The 24158-nt window shown below is 34.7% G+C and overlaps 1 protein-coding gene across 4 annotated transcripts in view; it reads right to left on the bottom strand.

The window, feature by feature from the left end:
* The window catches only part of BCKDHB (branched chain keto acid dehydrogenase E1 subunit beta), a 220359-nt gene that overhangs the window by 40156 nt on the left and 156045 nt on the right, over window positions 1–24158 (bottom strand). For 2 of the 4 annotated variants that reach the window (XM_057738019.1, XM_057738018.1), the window contains exon 9: window positions 21325–21411. The exons of 1 other annotated variant lie outside the window; for it this stretch is intronic. In XM_057738019.1, coding sequence (XP_057594002.1) covers window positions 21325–21411 — 87 coding nt within the window. Of the gene's footprint in view, window positions 1–9; window positions 3951–21324; window positions 21412–24158 lie in introns of those variants that run through there. One more of the 4 variants, XM_057738020.1, reaches the window with a different exon arrangement.

The raw sequence follows: 24158 nt of genomic DNA, 5'->3' as shown, positions 1-24158 counted from the left end.
CTGAAAAAAACAATGAACCCAAAATATACTTTAGAGCAAAACAAAAATAAAAGTGCAATTAATAGTTGAACTGGTGGCTGTTTTCAAAGTCTGACTAGTTAGAAAATTCAAATTCCTCTGGATTACAATGACATGTAACAAACATACCTTGAGCTAGCTGTATCAGAAAATGCTTTTATCACATATTTGACAACATACAGGCTTGCCAGAAAACTTAGCATTTCAAACACTCAGTCCTCCAATATGTTTCACGCTGATTATATCAATGTATCATAACTATACATTTTGCAAAATAAAAAGGTGTATAATAAGCTTTTGGCATTCATAAGAGATCATTTATAAAACTCATAAGAAAAATTCTATCGTTTATTTTCAAAAATAATTTCACATAGCAGTTTTAATGATATAATTAACATGAAATATAGTTCAATACATGTAAAGATATTTTTCTCCTAGAGTTTCCAACATGAGCTTCACATGCGTTTAGAGATGGATCACTGAACCACTATTAATTCATCTCCTAATAAATGCTTCAATATTATAAGCTTAATCAGATTGTAAAAGAATACCTACAAAAATGTATTCTATTTTACTTTTCATTATTTTAAAATATTCCCCAAAATATTTTGCACTCTACTTGACAGATTCAATGGGAGAAATAGCCATTAAAAAAGAGCTTCCTTTTCCTAATGTATCAGAAAAAAGAATTGCAAAAGGCTTAATTGCCATTTTTTATGACAATTCTTAGAAGAAAACAAAATAAAATCTATTTTTCAGAGTATTATTACTCCTCCTTTATAAGATGAACACTTAAATTACTAAAATGATGTTTCTGTACATGCTGCAGGGTTTGGGGTGAGGAGGGCACTTTCATCTTTAAGGCAAAATAGAAGATTTCTTAACATTCAACTTCTTTTTTAACAACCTTCAATTTAACTTAAACGGATTTCATTGTACAAATAGAGAAAATGGTTGTTGAGAATACTGAACTTGAACAAACAATTATATTTTGGATTAAATAAATAAATAAAAAAGGAAACAACATGGTCATCAGAAACCTCTGAGTAACACCCACACAGGAAAGCCAGTTTCATGTGCTCTGTTAGCTTTGTTCTTTGTTTATTGAGATTAACTACTGCTATGTTCACAACACATTAAAAGAGTCAAGGGAGCATATGGGCCCTGGAAACAGATGTGGTGTGGTTTCTGATTCCTTTACTTGCCTGCTATCTAGCCTTGGGTAAATTAATTACACTTCTTGAGCCTCAATTTCCTAATCTGTAAAAAAGAGCATAACAGATGCTTCATTAAGAGGGTGAGAGGATTAAATAAAAGGTCTGTAAATTCCCAGCAGAGCAGTGAGCACACAGTAGGTGCTGGAGAGTTATCTCTCTTTCCTCACCCCTCCCAAGCCCTGCTCTTTACCCTCCCACCAATGTTAGCACACCCATGCAAAGGAATGTCCAGTATACAAAGGCATTCATGGGATTCCGTTACATCATCTAGATGTCGTTAGGTCTGTAATGATATTCCTACTTCCATTCCCAATACTGGTGATTTATGTGTTCTCTCTTCTTTTGTTGATCAGTCCTACTAGGGGATTATCAATTTTATTAATCTTTCCTAAGAACCAATTTTTTTCTTTCTTTTCTCTTTGGTTTTTTAATTCCTCTGTTTTCTATTTTATTGATTTCTGTTCTTATCTTTATTATTTTCTTCCTCCTACTTATTATGGGTATATTTTGTTTTTCTTTCCTTAACTGAGGTGGAAACTTTGAACACTGCATTAATTTTTTTTTTCTTACTAATATGAGCATTTATAGTTTTTATAGTTATGCATATTCCTCTAAGCAGTGTTTTAGCTGCTCTGCACAAATTTTATTTTGTGTGTCCACTGTTATTCATTTCATAAGATGCTATAATTTCTCTTGTTATTTCTTCATTGACCTATCCTTATTTAGAGTTGTATTTTTAATTTCCAAATATTTGTTTATTTTCTAGGCTTTTCATTGTTATTAATGTCTTATTTGATTTCACTGTGGTCAGACAACATATTATGAACAACCTGAAATGCTTAAACCTTATCAAAAGTTGTTAATGGCACAGCATATGGTCTATCTTACCGAACATTCTACGTGCACTAAAAGAATGTATGTTCTGCAGCTTTTAGTTATAGACTTGAGTTACCATCTGGTGGTGTTCCTTTCAACCTGAAGAATTCCCTTTAATACTTCTTGCAGTACAGATCTGATGGCAGTGAATCCTCTCATTTGTAGTTTATCTGAAATTCTTGTTTTTCCTCTATTTTGAAGGATAAGCTGACTGAATTACAGATTTCCAGGTTGGTAGTCTTTTTTTTTTTTTTAATTCCAGCCCTTTAAAAATGTCATTCATTGGCTTTCATTGTTTCCCATTAGAAATAAACCACCATCTGTAGTGTAATTCCCTGTATGTGATGTTTCAGTTTTTTCTCTGGCCGTACTGTCTTTACCTATAGATTCTATCTATGTCTTTGGATTTCCTAACTTCCTCCTCTCCTTCAATTACAACATAACCTTTACCATAGTTTTTTTTTTAATATTTATTTATTTGGCCGCATTGAGTCTTAGTTGCGGTATGTGGGATCTTCATTGTCGCCTGTAGGATCTTTTTAGTTGCAGTATGCAGGATCTTTTAGTTGCAGCATGCAGGATCTAGTTCCCTGACCAGGAATCAAACCCGGGCCCCCTGCATTGGGAGTGCAGAATCTTAACCACTGGACCACCAGATAAGTCCCACAACAGTACTCATAGAATGTAATTGAGAACTACTTTCATCATCATTTGAAGGAGATAAAAGCCAATATAGAACAATTGAAAAGAAAAAGAAACTCATATACTGGATTTCTGTTGAATGATTACTGAATTAGTGATTAAAATTACAGGAAAATTGGAATCATATGCTACCAAAGTAACATTTTTCCTTGAATCTAAAAGAATTTTTTTCCTTCTTTCATAATTACGTAAATCAGCATCAGCTATTTTTATATTACAAGTTCTAAAAGTTATCCAAATATGAATTAAGAAAAAGATAAAAAAATAACACCACCACCATAAGAAACTGAAGTCTCATCCAGGGCATTGTTGTCCTATGTGGATCAATTTTTCTATTTTTGTCTGCTCTGTAAGATATTCTGAAGCTATGGTCAGAAATACATGTTTTTAGCCTCATGTTTTTTTGACCACAATTACATTCATTCAAGGAACAAGAAGGTCCCTGAGGATAGGGAAGAATGAAGGGGGCAAAGAGGGTTAGAAAATAAGGAGTTAGGGTTTCACTGTGAGGATGATGGGACACCACGGGGAAAAGGAATTGCCATGATCTCATCTGCACTTTGAAAACTGCATTCCAGCTACTCTGTAGGAAACACTTATGAGAAGAAAGTGATAGTTCAGAGAAGAAAGGAGGTGGTTTTGACTGGGGTAGTAGAGATGCTAAGTTAAATGCTCAGGTTAGAGACTTGTTTTTAGAAACCTGCTCCTCCTGGTGGACTGAATGCAGGGTGTAAGGGAAAATCAGGCTTTAATGAGGCTTCCCACGCTTTTGGCCTGAGGTAGGGAACACTGAGAAAATCGTAGTGGGTTTGAACTTTTTTTTTTTGAGACACTTACTAGACAGCCAAATTGAGATAGGAAGTAAGCAGTTGGAAATTTTGGAAATCGGAGAAAAGGAGAAAGGAGAAAATTAAAATCATTCATAATATAATCCCTCTACCTAGAAATACAAACATCTGCTAATATTTTAGAATATTTCTTTTGAAGTATTCTAAATGAATTTGAAAAGTAACGTTCTTTAAATATTTTACCAAAGAGTGACTATAAAAAGCAAATATAACTAAGAAAGCAAATATAACTACAGTGTACAGCAGAAGTCCCCCTTCGATCATAGTTATTTAGCAGCCAATGGTTTCCCTGAAAAATGCAAAAAGAATTATCCATCAATAAAAGTACTAACATGTGGAATAGTATCTATCATCCCTAAAAATATTCAAGTAAATTTTCTATCATAGCAAACCAAGATGCTAAATGAACTGACCGACTACACCAAGTGACAAATTATTTGGTAGCTATTTATCACTTAGGATTACAAATGATCACTATTTTATAAAACATTATTACCACTACATTTTGTTCATTCCTTGATCTTTTTTGCAGTTAACCAGTGCAATTTGATGATTGCTTCACGTGTTGATATAACTGGTAGCCTTACCTTTACAATGAAGGGACAAATTCAACAATGTACTGTATACAACCCTTAAACGGCTCATGGAATCAATGAAAAGATGACTCTTTTTAGCTTAAATTTTAGACTATGTAATGAAACTTTATATGCAACTGCATTATCTAAAAATGCCTTACTAGAATCATAAAAAGAATCACTCCAAGAAAGTCCCCTCCCTCACACACACACACACACAAAAGGGATGTGAAAGTTCTAGAATAATCCCTTAGCAATGAAGATTTTACCAACCCCTGTTTCGAGAAAACAATTTTATGTTTGTTCACCTGAATTTTAAAATGTGAGATCTATTTATAGACACACACTTATGTTCTGTCCCCTTAAATGAAAGAACACTTAACTACTCATCTTCCTAAACTTCTACCCCGTCCCTAGGATTCCCAACACTATGTTACTCCAGCCACTCCATAAAGGAGCAATGAGCAGGCAAGGAAACCCATAACCTTCAGCCCCAGGATACTCTGTAAAAAGGGTGGGCAGTTTCAGTGCCTGGATTTAAGGAAGAAAAAATATATATATATACATATATATATCAAAAGAAAAGGTCTAACACAATAAAAGTTGGTTTAAAAACCTCAAGATGAAGTGTAGCCTGGGTAACACAAAACATGGGAGAATGTACCTGATGGTAGGTACATTTCAGCAGCACTTTATGAACTGAAAGTCCCTCAGGAGAGGGGTGCTTATGCAGTAGACCAACACCCATTATTCCAATGTCTTTTGGAAGTAGTGTCCTCATTTACCTCATTTTAAATACATATTTGAAGTATTTTAATGTCATATTTATTTGCTTCTAAATCTCTGTTTTCTATGAAATCTTGATCTTGCCAACAGGGTTTCTTTCACCAAGGCATTTTTCAGAACCATATGCCCCAAAGTCAGTGTGGCATTAAATCAATTTTTATAGAATCATTTCAGGCGTTTAATAATATGACTCAATGTAATGAAAATAGAGTTTACTGAAAGACTAAACATATTGAAACAGTTAATGAATCTCTCCAGATCCTTAATTTACTGTTAGAGGACAATGTAAATTTTCCCCTTCAGCAATCATTTTGAAAAGTCAAACTTGTAAAAATCAAAAGTTATTATTAAAAGAAAAAGTCATTTTATCATTTACTGATTGGTAGATAAGCAAAAGTTTTTTAAAAAAGTAATATAATTGTATTTCCTCTTCATTTTTATGTAACACAAAAAACTAAACTCTCAATTTGGGGGAAAGGGAAGTATTTTAAATTATTTTAAATTCATTTAGTACTTGTTGACATTTTCAAACTATTGAGGATGACGATTTCCAATACAACAAATAGCAAGTCATTTAATCATTCCCAGGTAGGTTGCTAATAACTAACAATAAATTGTTCATGAGAAAAAGCAGCAACCATTAGCAGAGATAAGCCACCTTAAATTCTTTTTTTAACACTACATTTAAAAGAAATAATCACTGAACAATGAAATGGCATTTACGTTCTTGAGTTTCATTTTGTTTATTTTATCTCTTGGACATTTAAGGGACCTAATGATTTAACTTAATAAGAATCCTTCCTATATAGTTCTTATTCTGTTGTTACTAATCCTTTACTCAAAATTTAATTGCAAAACGTGGTAGGTGACATATTCCCATCAAGCAGCGTAAGTAGGTAACATCTCAGTTGTACATCTTAGTTTGCATTGAACAACCCTAGTTTACACCTGCTGTGCAAGTTCAGAAGATAAAGTGTATGGTCATCTTTATTCTACTATCAGCTCAAGTCTTCTCTGTTTCTATGACGGGCTTCCTATCCAGACAATAGGAAATGAGAATTCGTGGAAACAAGAGCAAATATTTTAACAGTTGGGCTACTAGGCCAACAAGAGTGGGTTTAATTTCCCCCCTCCTTACCAGCTCTAGAACCCTATGGTCACTTACTGCACATACTGAACATTTCTTTAGATAAATGTACTGTAATACAGATGTCAGCTCTATTTGATGTACAGATGACCAAGGGCTTTATGACAACCAATGCAAATATGAAATCACACTTAAAATGCTTGACTTGCATATAGTGTGAAAAGATCAATATTATTACAGGTGATCATACTCCACCCCTGTGACACCAAACAACAAAATAAACTTTCACTAATAAAAATCTTCACTAATAGCAAAGGATTTTCGATTTCATCTATGAAACCATTATTGATTTAAAATGTTATAGACAATAGAAAGACTTCACAGTTTGTAAAGCAAAGGAATTTCTTTTATATATATATAAATATATATATATTTACTTATTTACTTAATTTTTGGCTGCATTAGATCTTCATTGCTGTGTGCGGGCTTTCTCTAGCTGTAGAGAGCAGGGTCTATTCTTTGTTGCAGAGCGAGGGCTTCTCATTGCAGTGGTTTCTCTTCCTGCGGAACACGGGCTCTAGGCTCATGGGCTTCAGTAGTTGTGGTACTCAGGCTCAGTAGTTGTGGCTCACAGACTCTAGAGCGCAAGCTCAGTAGTTGTGGCACACAGGCTTAGTTGCTCTGTGGCATGTGGGATCTTCCCGGGCCACGAATCGAACCTGTTTCCCTGCATTGGCAGGCAGATTCTTAACCACTACACCACCAGGCAAGTCCCCAAGCAAAGGACTTTCAACAAACAAACCTTATTCACCCGATAAGCCCACCTATCCTTCCCAATATCTTAAGGGAAGCATCTCTATTTGTATAACATGGAATTCTGTCCTTTCAGAAAATATTGTTTTAAGGCTGTTTGTCCCCGAGGAAAATACATTCATTAGCCGGATAACAAGTGAGCCAAGCCTTCCTTCTAAAAGAACCTTTTTAATAGAGGTAAAACAATGATGATGTGAGTTATAACTTTGCTTTCCATTCTTAGCTGCTTCATTTGTGAACAAGTAATATTTTGTCCTAATTTTAAGTAACAAGGCAAGCAGCAAGAAAAGTCATACTAAATGAACTTTTCAAGTACTTAGCAAATTTCTTCAAATGGCATAATCAACATTTCGAATGGGATTTGGGGGGAGGGTACATTTGTTCCGAAGACAACAATGAAAATTAGGCTTATTGTTAGGAGAAATTATTTTAAAATGTTTTATGGACCCCACTTTTTTTTTCTTGATATTTGGGAAAGAATGTCTTTCTTAATTATGCATCATAATGATCCCCCTCATTTCAACTTTACCATATTATCCTCCAACAGCATCATTGAAACTACTGTTGGCTATGCTATCCCTGGAGGAAATCAACAACGCAGGCAGGTTTCACATATAACACCCTATTCCATGATACCATTTTAAAAAACCATTGGTAAAAATGTTAATTCATATTTTCTTTGGTGGGAAGCACACACACACTTTGTACTGATGAATGATCCACTTCAAAAATGTTTTTCAAATGGTACTAAGTAATTCCATAATTTTTTAAAATATCACTTTTGATTAACCATGTGAAAAGAAAATATATGCCTACATCCAACCTTATTCTTTCACCTTCCTTCAGTATTACAGGGCACTTCTGATTCTTGCCAACTAGGATGGAGAAGGTTTCATAAGCACAGACTACCCAGAATGATGCTTAGTTTGTCCATGGTGAAAGCAGAGTTATAGCTTTGCTGCAAAGATCCATGGGTTTGTTGAGACAAGCATGGAGAATACTATCAGGAAAGGCAAAGAAAAAGAAAGAAAGGGAAGGAGGCAAGAAGGAAGAAAAGGAGAGAAAATAAGATACTGTGGTTCTCTGAAGGGCTAAAAAGGCATCCAGGTGGCATCCTCACTAATAGGAGAATGTAGCTTCACCTGCGCTACTGTGGCTTCCATGACTCAATGTGAATACGAGCGAGTCAACGTTCTAGTTTTGTAAAGTACGTGGGTTTTATTAAAATGAATACTGTATTTAACTTATTAGGCAAATTGAAAGCTGCACACATAATAAAACATTCCATCATATTAAAAGACTATTTTATCAACATTTGCATGGTACTTCGTTATTTCTAAGGTACCTGAACTATGTTTTTGGAACTGCCACAGGAAAGCTGGTTTTAATAAAGTATAGTATTGTGTGATGATGGAATATTATTCACAAAATACATTCAATTGGGTCTCTGCACACACTTCGGTAGAAATCTCTGCCCAGAAAAGTTCATGGTTAAAAAAAAAAGCATAAATTTACTGTCAGAGTGCAGAGGCTAGAGATTCCTCTATAATGAGCTGTAAAGGTAAGACTAAATTTCAATTTTCTTACCTGTTAATATAGAAATAACCATTGGTACTATTTTTAAATGACTAGCAGAATAAAGAAGAAAAATGGTGCAAGAACATTTAAAAATACAAGCCATCTCAGGGAAAACTGAGATGGTCTGACTAGTCCAGAAAGCATTCAACAATGCAGGCATAGCAAGTATTTTATACCATCTGTATTCTAAGCTGCAAATGTAAACTTGGTCCAGGAAAGAAATGCAAAAATGCAGTTATTATGAGGGTGAATTAATCCTATCAAAAGATAGGAAATAATCAGAACTTGTTTTAAACAATGGCACAACTATAATTGTTGATGTTATAAACGTGAATTTTGACATTAGTCATCTCAGTGTACTTTTTAAAACACAAATATTTGGGTGCTCTTAAAAGTATAGTCATGAATTATCATTTTTGCCTAATAATTTTGATAAAGACATTGATTCTTGGTGCCATCTGCAATATAAAACTATCTTAAATAGTAAATATCATTATATGATCCTTTCAAGGATTAAAAACAGAAAGGTGTGTCTCTTCAAATGGATGGATAACTAAAAATAAAGTCCCTTTTTCAACATAACTTTAAAGAAAATAATCAAATATTCAACACTTCCCCAATCAAATGTAATTTTTCAGACATTTCTGCAAATTATAACAACCTCTTGAACACTTTCATTAATATTGATAGATTTTAAGAATCAAAACAATTACAAACTAGATGATTTCTGCTTCTAGCTTTCATTTTCAACAGCTTGTTTTGGCAGTTAAGTGCTGATTGTAACTTGTCTTAATTTTCACAAGTGTTTAGATTCAAATTGAGCAGAAAATTCATTAGCAGTAGTTAATTTCTATTTTCATGTCTATTTTCAATTCAACCGTGTCTTGGCGAGCTGTGAATTCATTCATGGAAAGAGATGATGGGCCTTGCAACAACACGTAAAGTAATTGGAGCTATAAATTTAATCACTTGAAATTAGCAAAATAAAATGAGCTTTCAACAACAGCAACTTTACGGCCCACCAAGAGACATGACAAAGTAGCTGAGAAATTCAGTTCTATCTCCAGGAGGCCAACCAGTTCCTTATTGATAGTGAATACAGCACTGATAAAACCTGCCTAAAATTTCTTGCTTCACTTAATATGCTTCTCCATATTTGCCTAGGACATTGTACAAGGTGGCCAAGAGGACTGGCCACGTCATGGATACAGGCTTGCTGTCTCTCACTTAGAAAATTTTAAATAACCTTCTTGTAGCTTGAAAAATATTAAGACAAGGTCATACATTACAAAATGATTTTTTTAAATATGAGAAACTATTTCACACCAAATAAGGAAATGAAACATTTTAAATCAATTACAATTTTCTTTGAGAATGCAACCAGATGTTCAAGAATTACTGCTTCAAAAGGCAACTACAATGGGGATGTGTGTATAAAAACAGTTGATTGAACCTGGTGTACCCCCCCCCAAAAAAAAAAAAAAAAAAAAAGACCCAATGAAGCCAAAAATAAATAAATAAATGAATAATAAATAAATCTTTTTAAAAAATCAAAAAAAAAAAAAAAAAGGCAACTACAAGTCTTTAGGTGCCGAACTATAATTTAAAATTAGCAAATCATAGAAATCAATAACTTTTTTTGATGTTTATTTTATATTGGAGTATAGTTAAATAACAATATTATGTTAGTTTCAGGTGTACAGCAAAGTGATTCAGTTATATATATACATGTATCTATTCTTTTTCAAATTCTTTTCCCATATATTACAGAGTATTGAGCAGAATTCCCTGTGCTATACAGTAGGTCCTTGTTGGTTTTCTATTTTAAATATAGCATTGTGTACATGTCAATCCCAAAACTAACTTTTAAAAGAAAGTAATGCTTTTCTTCTGAGAACCTATTTTACTTGTTAAATAGTCTGTTCATTCTATGAACCATCATTGGTAACTATTTAAATGTAAATGTCTCTTTAGCCTCACTAGACAACTATAAGCAGGAAAAACACACCACCCAATTATCCAAAAGAAATAACACTGCCAAAAGGACACGAAATGTGAGACACAACAGCACATAATATCAGTGCTCATTTCAGAGGTTAACTCAACAAATATGAAGCAAATCTTTTGCGGGGGGGCTGGGGACAATGAATTGGTGTGGTGATATACAAAAAGGCAACAGTTCAATCTTAATAAAAGTTCTAAGAAAAAAAAGAGCAACAGTTCAATCTAGCAGGTTTTTTAACTAGGAATTTCTATGTACAACATAAGGCAACAAGAATATCATTCTTCAAAAAAATTGCTAACAACAGTGATGCCTGAGAGCAGACAATTCATTTAAATTATTTATCAAGTGCCTGCTAGTGCCAGGCAGGGTTCTTAGGCACCAGGCTTACAGGAGAGGACCTGAAGCTTGCCTTCTATCGAGGGAAGCAGGACACTAAATAAATCAACAAGAAACCCGTAGACATTTCAAGGGCTATGAGAACAGGAAGACAAAACAATGTGATGGAGGAAACCTCTGAGTTATGGAGCTACTGCAGATGCGGCATCGGGGACCCTCTGTGGAGATGCTCCTTCCAAACTGAGGTTATTAGACAACTCACCTACTCCTTTAAATAACTTCTACCTCGTGATTTAGGACCAAGCTTTTATAACATAATCTTTCAGTTGAGCACATTTACTTTCAAACATTCCAGCAGAGTTCATCTTTCCCACCCAAATGGCAGATCAGTCAAGTCTTAAGAGGGATGGACAGGAGTGGTCTTGGGACATCACCAAAAGGATACAACAAAATACTAAACAAGGGTTACAAAGAAAGGGAGAAAAAGAGCAGGAGGTTTGGTATGAATGCACCTTTGAATTCGAAGGGGACTACTTCTCACCGGAAAGGTATTAAGCATTATGTGAGAGAAACTGAGCACTTTATCATTACCCAGAGAGACGGAATGCGGATGATCTTTTTTTCTGACTGGCTTATGTCCAGAAAGATTTCAAAAAGAATGATAGCAATCCATCATAAAGCTAATACCAAAAGAAGAGAAGAAAAATAAGCAGGGGACCCAATGTTAATATCATTACATACTAGTAATGTTAGCCTCAGTATCGCTGACTTTAACACAGGAAAATGAAATAATCTGCTGCTTTCACTTTTATAATGAGAGCAATGAATCAAATATACCATGCATGTGGGGACAGAAGTAACCTGCAGAATAGCGAAGTCTATGTGGTGGGGTTTCACTGGTTTTAAAACTATCCCACATCACAAACCTGAGTTAAGTGTTACCACCATGAATGACAATTCCCAAAACTCAAATGAACATGATTAACAAACCATGCTGACGTGAACTATAAAATTTAAAAAATCAACTCTATGAGCAAAACGAGCTTTCTTATTTAAAACAATTTAGGAAGACCTGAAAGACTTGGCAAGCCATGTGGGAGAGACATCTAATTATAAGTTCTTAATTACTATAAATTATAATGTATGTACATAGAAAATAAACTATGAGAAAGAACACAAAAATCAACAGAAGTCCTATTTTGAAGACTTTTTTTCCTATGCTTAGATCTATGTATATTTTTTTTTCTTTTCATTAAATTGGGCAAGTAAAACACCTGTAGACTTGTCTAGTGAGTATTTCATTTAGTATTATATCCATACAAATGTTATTATGTTGTTAACTATCCTTTTAATGATTTTACTAAATCCACAATGTTCATTATAATTTATTCAACTATATTCCCATTGAATTTGATATTTTGCTTCCAATATTTTACTAATCAAGTGAATGGCACAGAGAAGAATGCCCTTATGCATTCTTGGGTGTAACTCCGAAGTGAGAATGCCTAGAATTCCTAGGTCAAAGGAAGAGTTTTGATACATGCTACCAAACTGATTTCCTGGAAAGATGAATCAATTTCCACATTTACCCTCCGCTATCTCAACACTAAGAATAATTCATTTTTAAGCAGTGCCACTCTTATGGGTAACAAAGAAGACTGATACTCCATTTTGAAATTCGTACTTTTAGCCATAGTAAATGGTATATCATTTCATGTTTACTGGCCATTAATAGTTCTAAAAATAATCTAGGGACTTCCCTGGTGGCAGAGTGGTTAAGAATCTGCCTGCCAATGCAGGGGACATGGGTTCGATCCCTGGGCTGGAAAGATCCCACATGCCGCGGAGCAACTAAGCCTGTGCACCACAACTACTGAGCCTGTGCTCTAAAGGCTGCACGCAAGCCACAAATACTGAGCCCACATGCTGCAACTACTGAAGCCCACATGCCTACAGCCCGTGCTCCACAACAAGAGAAGCCACCGCAATGAGAAGCCCAAGCACCACAACGAAGACTAGCCGCCCCCCACCCCCCACCGGCTCACGGCAACTAGAGAGAGCCTGCATGCAACAATAAAGACCCAACACAGCCAATAAATAAATAAATAAATAAATAAATTTAAACAATAAATAAAAATAAAAATAATCTGCCTCTGACCTTTAAATACAGGGACTATTAATTTCCTTATTGATATTTAAGAATGACTAATACAGTACATATATCAATTTTTTGTCATGTGTTCCAACACTTTCCCAGTTGTCTTTCTCCTTTTAATTGTGCTTGCTTTTGTCACACAAATATTTTTCACTTTATGCAGATACATTAATCTGTGATAATATGATTGATCCTGTTGCTTTTTAATTTTTTGCTAAAAAATTTCTTGCCCACCTCAATATCAGTTATTGTTCACATTCTTCCTTTAGATTTTGTGGTTTTGTTTTCTTTTTTTTTTTTTCTGATTCATTTAGAGTTTATTAGGGGAATAGAAAGCAAAGGGCAGATTTGAGAGAGACTGAAAATACAACTGGTAGATGGGCTGGAGGTAGAAGGGAAAAGATGGGGAGGGGGGCGTGGGGGGCGGGAGTTAAGGAGACTGTCAGGGACAGGCTCAAATTGAGAAAATGGCATTCCATGCTGGGCAAATAACATTGAGAGTTTGAGCCCATTTCTAACCACTTTATCCCCCTCCCCTTTGGTTAAAAGTCACGTTTCTTGAAATAGTCTTCTGTATTTCTTGTTTTAATTCTTCACCATTCATTCACCAGCCTAAATATAATGGGAGCTGCGTTTGCTTTCACCAAAGTCACCAACGTCTTCCGGTTGCTGTACTCAAGGTGCAACCATCAGTCTAGCTGACAAACATGGATGCATTTAATATTGTTGGCCATATATTCCATGGTAAAGGTCTCCCTGCTAGTATTCTGTAGTGGCTCTCTTCTCCTCCATTCCTTCTCTCCAGCCACTCCATCTCACCCTCCTTTACTGCTTTTCCTCTCTCACTCATAAATGTTGGTGAGAACTTCCTTTTCAGCAACTTCCCTTCATAAGAATGTCTTTTTCCTGTGTGATCCTACCCACATCCATGACCTCAGCCATCACATAAGATGATGATTCCTTAATCTCTTCCTTTACCTTGGAATTTCTCCAGAGCTACAGACACATTTTCCACCTCCAACTCAAACCCTGCAAAAGAATCCATCATCTTCCATAGACAATGTGCTTAAACCTGCTTTCCACTGATACTCCCTGACTCAGTGAACGTGTACCTCCATTCAAAATTCACCCAACCTAGAAATCAAGCTAAGCCTTCCCTGCTGACTCCTACTTAATCAGTCAGCAGCTCTTTCTTTCACACTCTTCCTTCTCTTCTCTCTAAAAGTCACCTTTCTCTCCTGCCCCCTTCCTACATCCTTGGTTAAGAAGACCCTTAAATCACTCATCTGAATTACTCAGATAGTTTCTTAATTAATCTCTGTGACTTCCTGCCTCACTCCTCCCAACGCAGCCTCAACGTAAATGCCAGAAGTTTTTCTAAATTGTAAATCTTTCTATGTTAATCTCCTGCTTAAAATCTTTGAGTTACACCCCTTTGCCTTAAATAATGATAACTGTAACCATGGTTTTTTGAGTTCGGATTACTTCCCTTTTGTCAGGTTTATAAGGTGTATTTTAAATACATATATAGTGTATTTAAACTGGAATTTATATCTACATAAGCTGGCTTTACTCTGTCATGTCAATTTCCTCGACACGAAAAAGAATTACTTGCTATTACATGTAAGATTCCTTAGAATCTAATTCCCACCCCACTGTTGATCCTTACCTCTTACTACAAACCTCACATACTGCTCTTCAACCAAACCAAAACCACTGTAACCCCTAGAATATCATGTATTTTTTCTGCCTCCTTATTTATATTGTTCCTTCTGCCTGAATCCCCATCCACCTTCACTCCTCCAAGAGTTAACTCAATCATCACATCTAAATTAGGTGACTAAGTATTTTTTTTTTCATAAATTTATTTATTTATTTAATTTATTTATTGGCTGCATTGGGTCTTCGTTGCCACACACAGGCTTTCTCTAGCTGTTGCAAGCGGGGGCTACTCTTCATTGTGGTGTGCAGGCTCCTCATTGTAGTGGCTTCTCTTGTTGTGGAGCACGGGCCCTAGGCGCATGGGCTTCAACAGTTGTGGCACATGGGTTCAGTAGTTGTGGCTCATGGGCTTTAGAGCACAGGTTCAATAGTTGTGGTGCACGGGCTTAGCTGCTCCATGGCATGTGGAATCTTCCCAGAGCAGGGCTCAAACCCATGTCCCCTGCATTGGCAGGTGGATTCTTAACCACTGTGCCACCTAGGAAGTCTGGTGATTGAGTATTTAATAATCCCATAATCTCTGAATATTTCTCTATCAGTATGTACTACGGTATAATTATCTATTTAGTATCTATTTCTTCTACTGAACTCCTAAGTGTCTGTAAAATAAGAACTCTTTTTTGAATGAAAGGCCCAAATTAAGGCTATGCCCAGAGTATTCAATAAAGGTTGGTTGCAAAATTTAATTATCATTCAGGAAATGTCTAGTAGGCCAGTGTGATCACTGTGATACTAGAATCATAAAAGGATGTGAGAAATAACATTGGAAACATCGATTTGGACAGATGAGGATCTTGACCTAAAGATCTCATTTCTATAGCCAGAGAAGATCTGTCAGAGGTTTTCAAACAGATAACGGACAATATTTGATGTGTTTTGTAAGAAAATAATGAACAGTAAAGTGATAAGATGTGAGAAGCTTAGAGGCAGAGACAATTTAAGAGGACCAGAAAGAGTTGAGGAGAAACAGAATTCCTTTCAAGATAGCTGATTTCCAGAAACTGGCAGGTATCCTGGTGTTGATGTCTACCTTTCTCCCTGTTTCATGTTAAAATCCTTCCATACAAACCATTTTGTCATACAAATTTCTTCTCCTTACCAAAATTAGCATGAAATTGGAATTTTGAGTCTAAGGCCCAATAGGCAGAGCCAATCTTGAAGGTCTCAGATTTGAAGGTTTTAAGACTAGCCATGCAAATGGTTGAGACTGCCCAGGAAAGAATGGGGAGAGGAAGAAGAGAGCTGATGGAAGAAGCCTGGCCCCCTGCGCACTAATGAGCAAAGGAGAAAGAGACATTGAAGGAGACAAGGTGGGGGTGGGGCAAAAGGGAGGACCAACAGAGTGAAACATGGGCTTCACCACAAACAGTGATATAGCAGCTCCATCCATGATGCATCCCCAGAAGGATTTAGTCTTTGGTTCATATTTATGGCCGTGGAAGCTGTCTACTGAACATTCAACAGGCTTCAAGGCAAAATTCCATTTTAAAAAGGTCTTTGTATATCTGAACACTCCATGTTAAACTGCTTTTCTGATACTCTGGCTCCATCTAGATAGATGTTAGTACACAGCTATGCTTTTCCTGATTGCTATTTTTGTTGTTGGCAAATGCTTTGAAACATTAGTTTCAAAAAAAAAAGTAATAAGATTATGAAATTGCAGTAAACTATTCTTCAAATTACTGTCTTGATAGTTTTCTCTGATGACTCTTTATCAACATGGTAATTTTATTTAAACAGATTTTCCACAATGGTTAAAAACTCAAGACCATTTAGGACCATTTCCCTCTTCTTCAGATTGATGTTTTTAAACATAGTACTGGTAAATTTGGTAGTAATAAGTTTATAAGAAAAAAAATCCTTCCGTATAATCCTTTCTAACATGAAACAGTGAGAAAAGTGAAATTCTTTACTTGAAAATTATGAAAGTTTCCTTCTACACGGTGATTAATGTAAACCCTATAAAAAACCCTCCCAAACTTTTATAGAATAAGATTACCTTAAAAATATATGTCTGCATGCACAATTTCTGAATTCTTGCTCTAGGAATAGAGACAACAGAAAGGATGGAATAATGGTATGGAAATTTACCATCCTCTCCAATTGGACTCTTTATTGCAGATTTATTGCTTCCATGTGTTAAAAAAAAAATTTCAAACCTTTAAGCCAACCCCAATCCCTAAAATTTTTGGCACTCTTATTAAGCATTGAATCCAGAAAGGAAAAAAAAAATTTTTTTTGTATTATTATCCCAAGTTTATCAGAGTCAAGATTTAGTTCATCATTATGGGAATGTATTAGAAATTAATAATGAAGATTGATTTCTACAGGCTTAAAGAAAGTACACTATTTAAAGCAACTAAAATACCAGAAATTATTTGGTCTTAATATTGATAAATAACGCCTACTTTGAATACTGCATTTGAGAATATATAATATAAATTAATTTGGGGAGATATTTAAATGGATGAGGTTAACTTTTTTTTTTTTTTGCACAGTAAAATTTTTGTTTGTTTTAAGCTGTGGTTACATAAAGCTGAGGAATACAAACATCACATCAAATTAAGTCATATAATTTTCCGAAACAACAAAGTCTTTGCTCAAACTCCACAATGAGGTCAATGAATTAGCTAAACTCTGTTGTCTCTGCACTTTTCCACAAATCAGGGTACACGATGGAATGCATAACTCCCTAAAAGAAGCTCTTCTCCAAGTTTCGGTATGTGTCAAAGCAAGAAGGAAAAAGTTCCCTCACCCCAAAGTGAGAACAGATGGGAATGTAAAATTAGATGGGAAGAGACAGTGAAGCTCTGGATGACCGACCAAGAAATCTTCCCCAGAGGAGAGCCAGATATACCAGACCTCACTCAACTTGTTTCACCTCCCAGTTCACTTCCAAATTAATCCAATAGGAATGCAAAGCAGTTCTCAGATTCGATGGATCAGTTCTGATTTTTCTAAGCATTTACATAAATTTTATGCAGCTATTGATAAATACAAGTTTACAATGTTATGTTTAATATAAAGTAGTCTCCTAATCACTTCTGTGACTTTCACATTACTTCAAACTGAGACTGTTAACAATAAGTATTTTTTGAAACAATAAAACAAACGGTTTTATGAAAAAGAGGAAACGGGAATAAAAAAACTTGTGTAAACTGAACTCCTTGTATATAGAAGAGCCATCTGCTATAAACTGAAAAGTTATGTAAATAAAACATGAACATATTTTATATTCATTCTTTTCATATTTTATCTGTCTAACTAAAAATAATCAATGGTAAAGCCAGCAATACTTCCCATAGCTAGCAAAAAAAAACAAAAAGTTCCTTTACTTGATATTCATTTTCTAGAGCACGATATAATTTTCCTATCTAAAACTATCAATTATTAACTTAAAAAAACACTGTTTAAAATGCTGTATTCTCTTCGGGATTCTTAATTTTTAATACGGGAAATAATTTAAATTTGAGGAAAACAGAAAACGGTGCTCTCAGTTTTTAGTGTATTTAAAAACAGTTTTATTGTTAATAATCATTCTCTTAAAATATTATAATATTAAGAGCAATTTTGTAAGATTAACCATGAGCTTTTAAAGAGCTATCAAATACCTTCCACAAAAAGAAGCTTGTGGAGCAGATTTTGTTTGCGTGTGCTTACTTTCACATAAAATTTATATTTGCTGATACAACGAGAATAACTCAGCATTTTAATCCACAGTGCCCAAACATATAAATCAGTCTCATCCCTAATTTCAAACTTCCTTTCTAGGACAACGATGAAAAGTTCTCTATGTACATTTTCCCTGCCATCCCAGAAAACTGCTTTCAAAATCTTAACCCTGCTTTATCTTTTTTAACCTTACAAAGTATACACAACCAAAGAGAAATATAGAAACATGAACCGTTCCAAGTGGTGAAAGCAGCTGCACCTCACACTTAAGTGATTTCAGTTTAAACAAGCCCAGGCCCTGGGTAATTTGATATAGGCTTCACTTACAATAGGCAATGAGGCCTTCTGTAAAGAAGATGTTCAAGATAGTATGCTGCATTTATTGGAATATATGCATGAAACGATTACTGAAAAGTAGATTGTATTATTCAGATTATATTATATGCAAACATTATTCCCCAAAACAAACAAACAAAAACTCTCTCAAGGTGTCTAGCTTTTTTCCCCCTCCTTGTCAGTACACAAAAGCCACAACAGGCAAACATTTGGAGATACTATGTTGATTATGTTTTGTAAAAATTCATTTTTCCACACTTTCCATTTGTACAAGCAAAATCTGAGTTAAGCAAAATCAACTGTGAGCATTTTCTAATTCTTCCTCATGTTAACAAATCCAAATTCTAATTCCCCAAAATACCAAAAGAAGATCTCTCTACAAATTTTATGTTATTGACTTAATTCATTTTGTGGTTAGTTGGCTGAAAGATTTTAACGTGGAAAATAGAGAACATTTTATAATGAATTCAAAACTTCTATCTTCCTCATGAGGGTGGGGGGTACTTTGAATAAAGAATGCATATGCAGATACACAACATTTACTCAAGACTCCTACCCTCGTCCCAAATCTTCCACTTAATTTTAAAATTGGGTCAATCACAAGCACTGTGAATGACAAACACTCATCTGTTAAAGAAATACAGTTGGTTTGGGTCAGGATTTCTCAGATCTCAGACACCCACGATCAGTGAGCATATTTTGGGAGTCTGAGTATTACAAGGTGTGGTCTGTTTTGGTGTCTTCATATTATGGTAAAAAAAATATGACCATATTCTGGATAATTTCTTTTACAACTCTGACCACTGAAAATTATCATAAAATTTCAGGATCTGCTTTTGATACAGTTGTATGATCTTGTTGATGTAAACTTTTTATAGTGACTGTATTTAACTCGTAATATGAGGTTCTTCAAACTGGAATTCACAAATGTATTCTTGGAGCCCGAGAAACAACTTTCCTCTGACGCGAGTCCACATATTATTCAAGACCAGTAGACACAAGGCTAGATAATCTTTCTAATCCTTTTCTAGGCTGAAAAATATGTGATGTTCTCTGCAGTGTATAATAATTAATGGAATCCAAGTTTAAAAAGCACACAGAGAAATCAGACTTTCGTTATAATTTCTAAATCTATGTTCTATTTATTTTCCTTTTATATTTAAATGCAAGTGAAATTTTTGAGATAACAATAAGATGACATTCCATGGGCAAAATGAAAAAAGGCTGTCAGATAAAGGTTCCATTAGCAACAGCCACTTCCTCTCATTTCAAATGGGTTTAGTAGACAACATATTAACTAGGAATGAGAAAATCCCAGTTTCTTTTCCCAGTTTGCCTTTGATTTGAAATAGCACCTTGGTGTTAGTTATTCATTCTTGCAAGCCTGTTATTTTTTCTTTATAAGGATAGCACATTATGCTACTCAATGAATAAAATGCACGGTAAATACCAGGCATTCATGCTATACAGAGATAAGCAATGTGTTTCAAATTATAATCTCTATAATAAGCAAGACATCAAAGTTACAAAACTCAAATATTTTCTTAATTTTGTCAGTGATAATATACACAACACGTAAAAATAACAGAATAGTTTTTTGACCATAATTATGAATTCTTTTGATCTAGTTTTTAAAATACTTATGTTTAAACTTTGATTCATCTAATTTTAAAATAGTTATAACACTGTCAATTCATATTGACATTTTTATTTTATTGGTAGATATTTTATGGGTAGAAATCATCAGTGCTCATATACCATAATTTTATATCAAGTTTTTAAACCATATACTCTTAAAGGAATTTTCAATTTATATGTATCTTAACAAGCAAATCTTATCACCAGTAAAGATGTCTGCTAGATGCAAACATTCTCTGCAAATATACTCTGAATTTAAAATGCATCCAACTTTCCATTTAAAATATAGTGCTTTAATTTCAATTTAAAAAATTAGGAAAAATGAAACATTGAAATCATCTTACTCACATCTGTGATATAAATGTGAATGAAAGCTTTAAGTAAAAACCCTCCATAAAGAGGTTTACAGAATTTTTTCCTGATGTGCAGCATCTTAACTGAATACTGTTTTAAAAGAAATGTTTTTAAACCACTTCTAAAGTGTTGCCAATAGCATAATATGATTGATCAAATCAATAAATTAAATTGATTGTGAAATTATTTACTGAATTTAAATTATTGACTTTTGGCAGACATCTTTTTGTAAGGTAAAGGCTGTTAAAATCAACTTTATAAATCAAACGTTTCATGATAAGCTTTATCATAATGTTTTATCAAAAGAGAACGATCACATTCAAATCTACGAGTTTTCCTGTTATCCTAGCAAACATAACTGACGTTAGTTTATTAAGATGATTTCAGACTTTCTTCTTCCTATTAAGGAATTTTCAGCTTTTAAGATTTCTTTTCTAGAAGATGTAACTGGACCATTATTTAGAGGACAGTGAATTGCAGTCAAACACAAAAATGTACATTTCTAAACAGTGCATACTTTTGTATATTGTGATAAGTAATTTTGTCCTTGGAATAGACGTATGCAATTGCACAAACGCTCACATCAGTGCCAAAAAGTTACTCTACCTGAACCGTGGAGCTGATCTCGGAGGCAAAGCCACCTGTCAAAGGAGCCTCATGACTGATTAGCAGTCGCCCTGTTTTGATCACAGACTGAAAGAGAAAAGGAAAGTCTGATGTTGAAGAGAATACATATTTTCAAGTATATGATGGTAGTTTTGATTAAGTAAGAAAAGTAAATGATTTAAATCCAATAAACAATTAAAAACTGGCAATTCAATTTTATGCCAAATAAGTTATAACTCCCTTTCAACTGGACAGTTGTTTTGATTTTTACAGTGTTAAAAAAGTGTTCAGTAGATTATAATCCTAGTGCAAAAGAAAAATGAGATTTGTAATTCTATGTATGCCATTAAAAATGCATTCCATTATATTTTTGTGTTATAAACTAAATTATATTTCACATTTTCACAGCTGAATATCATTTTTTTCCTCATATGACTTTAAGAATGAAAGTACCTTTTTGTTCATGTGGGAGTAAATTTGCATATAAATAAATAGTCTTAGGACATTTGTGTGTGTGTGTGTGGAGAAGGAAAACACAAAAATAACTTATAAAAGCTGTAGCAGAGGAAAAGCTCAAGCCACTAGACATTCAAGGGAACCGAGCAGGAAGAAATCACCGGCAAAGTAAAAGGGTTACAACTCTCTTTGTTCAAATGCACTGAAATCTGGTTAATGACCACAACTCCATTTTAAAGTAGAAAATGTCACAGACAATAAAGATGTACGGGCAACACTGGCTCGGTGTGGCTGCTCCCACTGTGCGTGACACACTCTGTACAATAATAAATCAAAAAGTATAGCTATGATATCATCGCAGGATGCCAGTGTGGCGGAAGGTAAAAAATATTGAAATCAATGGCAAGTTTTTGCCTAAAATATGTTACACAATTACCATATTACAAAGGAGAAGTGGTAATTCCTCCTTTACATTTCTAATAATTTGGTATCACCTTCTCTAAATTCTGCGTTACTCCCTAGAAACGAAATAAAAATCTTCCAAACAAAAAAACTTACAGGCAGAACTCATTTTATTGCCCTTCTCTTTGTTGCACTTTGAGAGTAACTGCAGTTTTAGCAAACTGAACCCGGCATTGTGGGATGATGGTTAGCATTTTTTTTAAGGAATAAAGTATTTTTTAAATTAAGATATGCACATTTTTAGATGTAATGCTATTATACACTTTATAGACTACAGTATAGTGTAAGCATAACTTTTATATGCACTAGGAAGCCAAAAAATTTGTGTGACTCGCTTTATTGCAATATTCGCTTTATTTCAGTGGTCTGGAACCGAACCCTCAATATCTTCAAGGTATGCCTGTACATAAATTAAAACATTTCCTTCATTCTAGGCAATTAGAGCTTAGAATTTCAAAAGTATGCAGCAGTTTCAGCCAGCAGATGTTAAACTCTAAGATATGGCCAGTAGCCATGACAAAAATAAGTTACTGTATCTACTAAGTAAATAGTGACTGAGAATATAAAATTTTATGAACACCTTAATGAATACCATCCCCCCCAATGAAATATTAACCTTGGAGTATACTGGTATTTGAATTTTATGACAGTGATTAATTATGCCAATATGAAAGTCACAAATTAAATTTCAATGCACCTGGTTAGAAATATAAAAGACAAAAATATTCCACAGATCATGGAAAAAAAAAAGTATTCTCGAAGTTTTCCCTAAAAAGATGTTCTGACTTTAAGGACTGCCGATTAATGAAAAAGATTTGACAATCAGACCTTTCTTACATCTGTGAATCCCAGAACTCTGCCAACATAAGAACGTCTAAGAATGATACAGCCAAGATCCATCCCAGCTAGACAGTGCAACCCAGCTAGAAGGCAGAAATGAGAAACATCTATAAAAATGCTGCTGTTACCTTCAAACCCCACACAACAGAGCTATTGCTTTTTATCTGAACCAAGGCCGATTCAAGATCAAATGACAACCCGATAAGCAACCAAGGCAAACGTTCTAGGCTTCCTCTAGCCTGCAGAGTGTAGCAGGGAAACTAAGCACAGATGTACCCAGGATGAAAGCCTCCAATCCTTGGAGTTCATGCAACATGATATGTAAGCAGATAAAATCTGTCAGTAGGAGAAAAGCTAAATAAACTGAGATACATCAATACAGCAGAGTATTACACAGCCATGAAAAAAGACCAAGAACATGGAACAGTGCCCAAGACAAGTTAATTGGCAAAATAAGCAAACTGCAGAATAATACCATCTCATTTTCCTGAAAAACAACCACCACAGTAGTAGGGACATCAGTACACATAGCTATATATATTGAGTTGACATGTGTAAATAGTCTGAAGGACTCCTTCCAAACTATCAAAACTTGTTTCTCCTGAAAATTAACAATGGAGGAATTGTGGAGAAAGAATTTTTGTGTTTTCACTTTATATGAAAGGTATTTTTATATTATTGGAAATATTCTCAATACATCTCAAATAAAGGGAAAGCTCTTTTGAATTAATGCTGAAGGTAACAAATACATGTGACGCTGTGGTCATAATCTCAAAAAACATAATGTTTTTTACGGTATTTTAGGACTAGCTTCAGATACAAGGGAACCCTGAGGTCCCAAACCCCAGGAGCAAAGAGGCACAGTGAAAACAGGGAGTCAGCCACCTCCGAGCCGGGCTCTGAGTCATCAGCTACACGTCACGATCATATCCAGCCCATCTCTTAACCTCCAAGCTGTTGGACCCCAGACAAAATGGGAAATCAGCTATTGGTATCAGAGAAGATGAAGTTCTTCAACACCTCTGCAAGTGTGTTAGGTAAATAGGTAAATATGCGAGTTCTCGGATCAGGAGGTA

Source organism: Hippopotamus amphibius, chromosome 6, assembly GCF_030028045.1.
Source record: "Hippopotamus amphibius kiboko isolate mHipAmp2 chromosome 6, mHipAmp2.hap2, whole genome shotgun sequence".
NCBI classification, from domain to species: domain Eukaryota; kingdom Metazoa; phylum Chordata; class Mammalia; order Artiodactyla; family Hippopotamidae; genus Hippopotamus; species Hippopotamus amphibius.
This window is presented reverse-complemented; position numbering and strand designations above follow the sequence as displayed.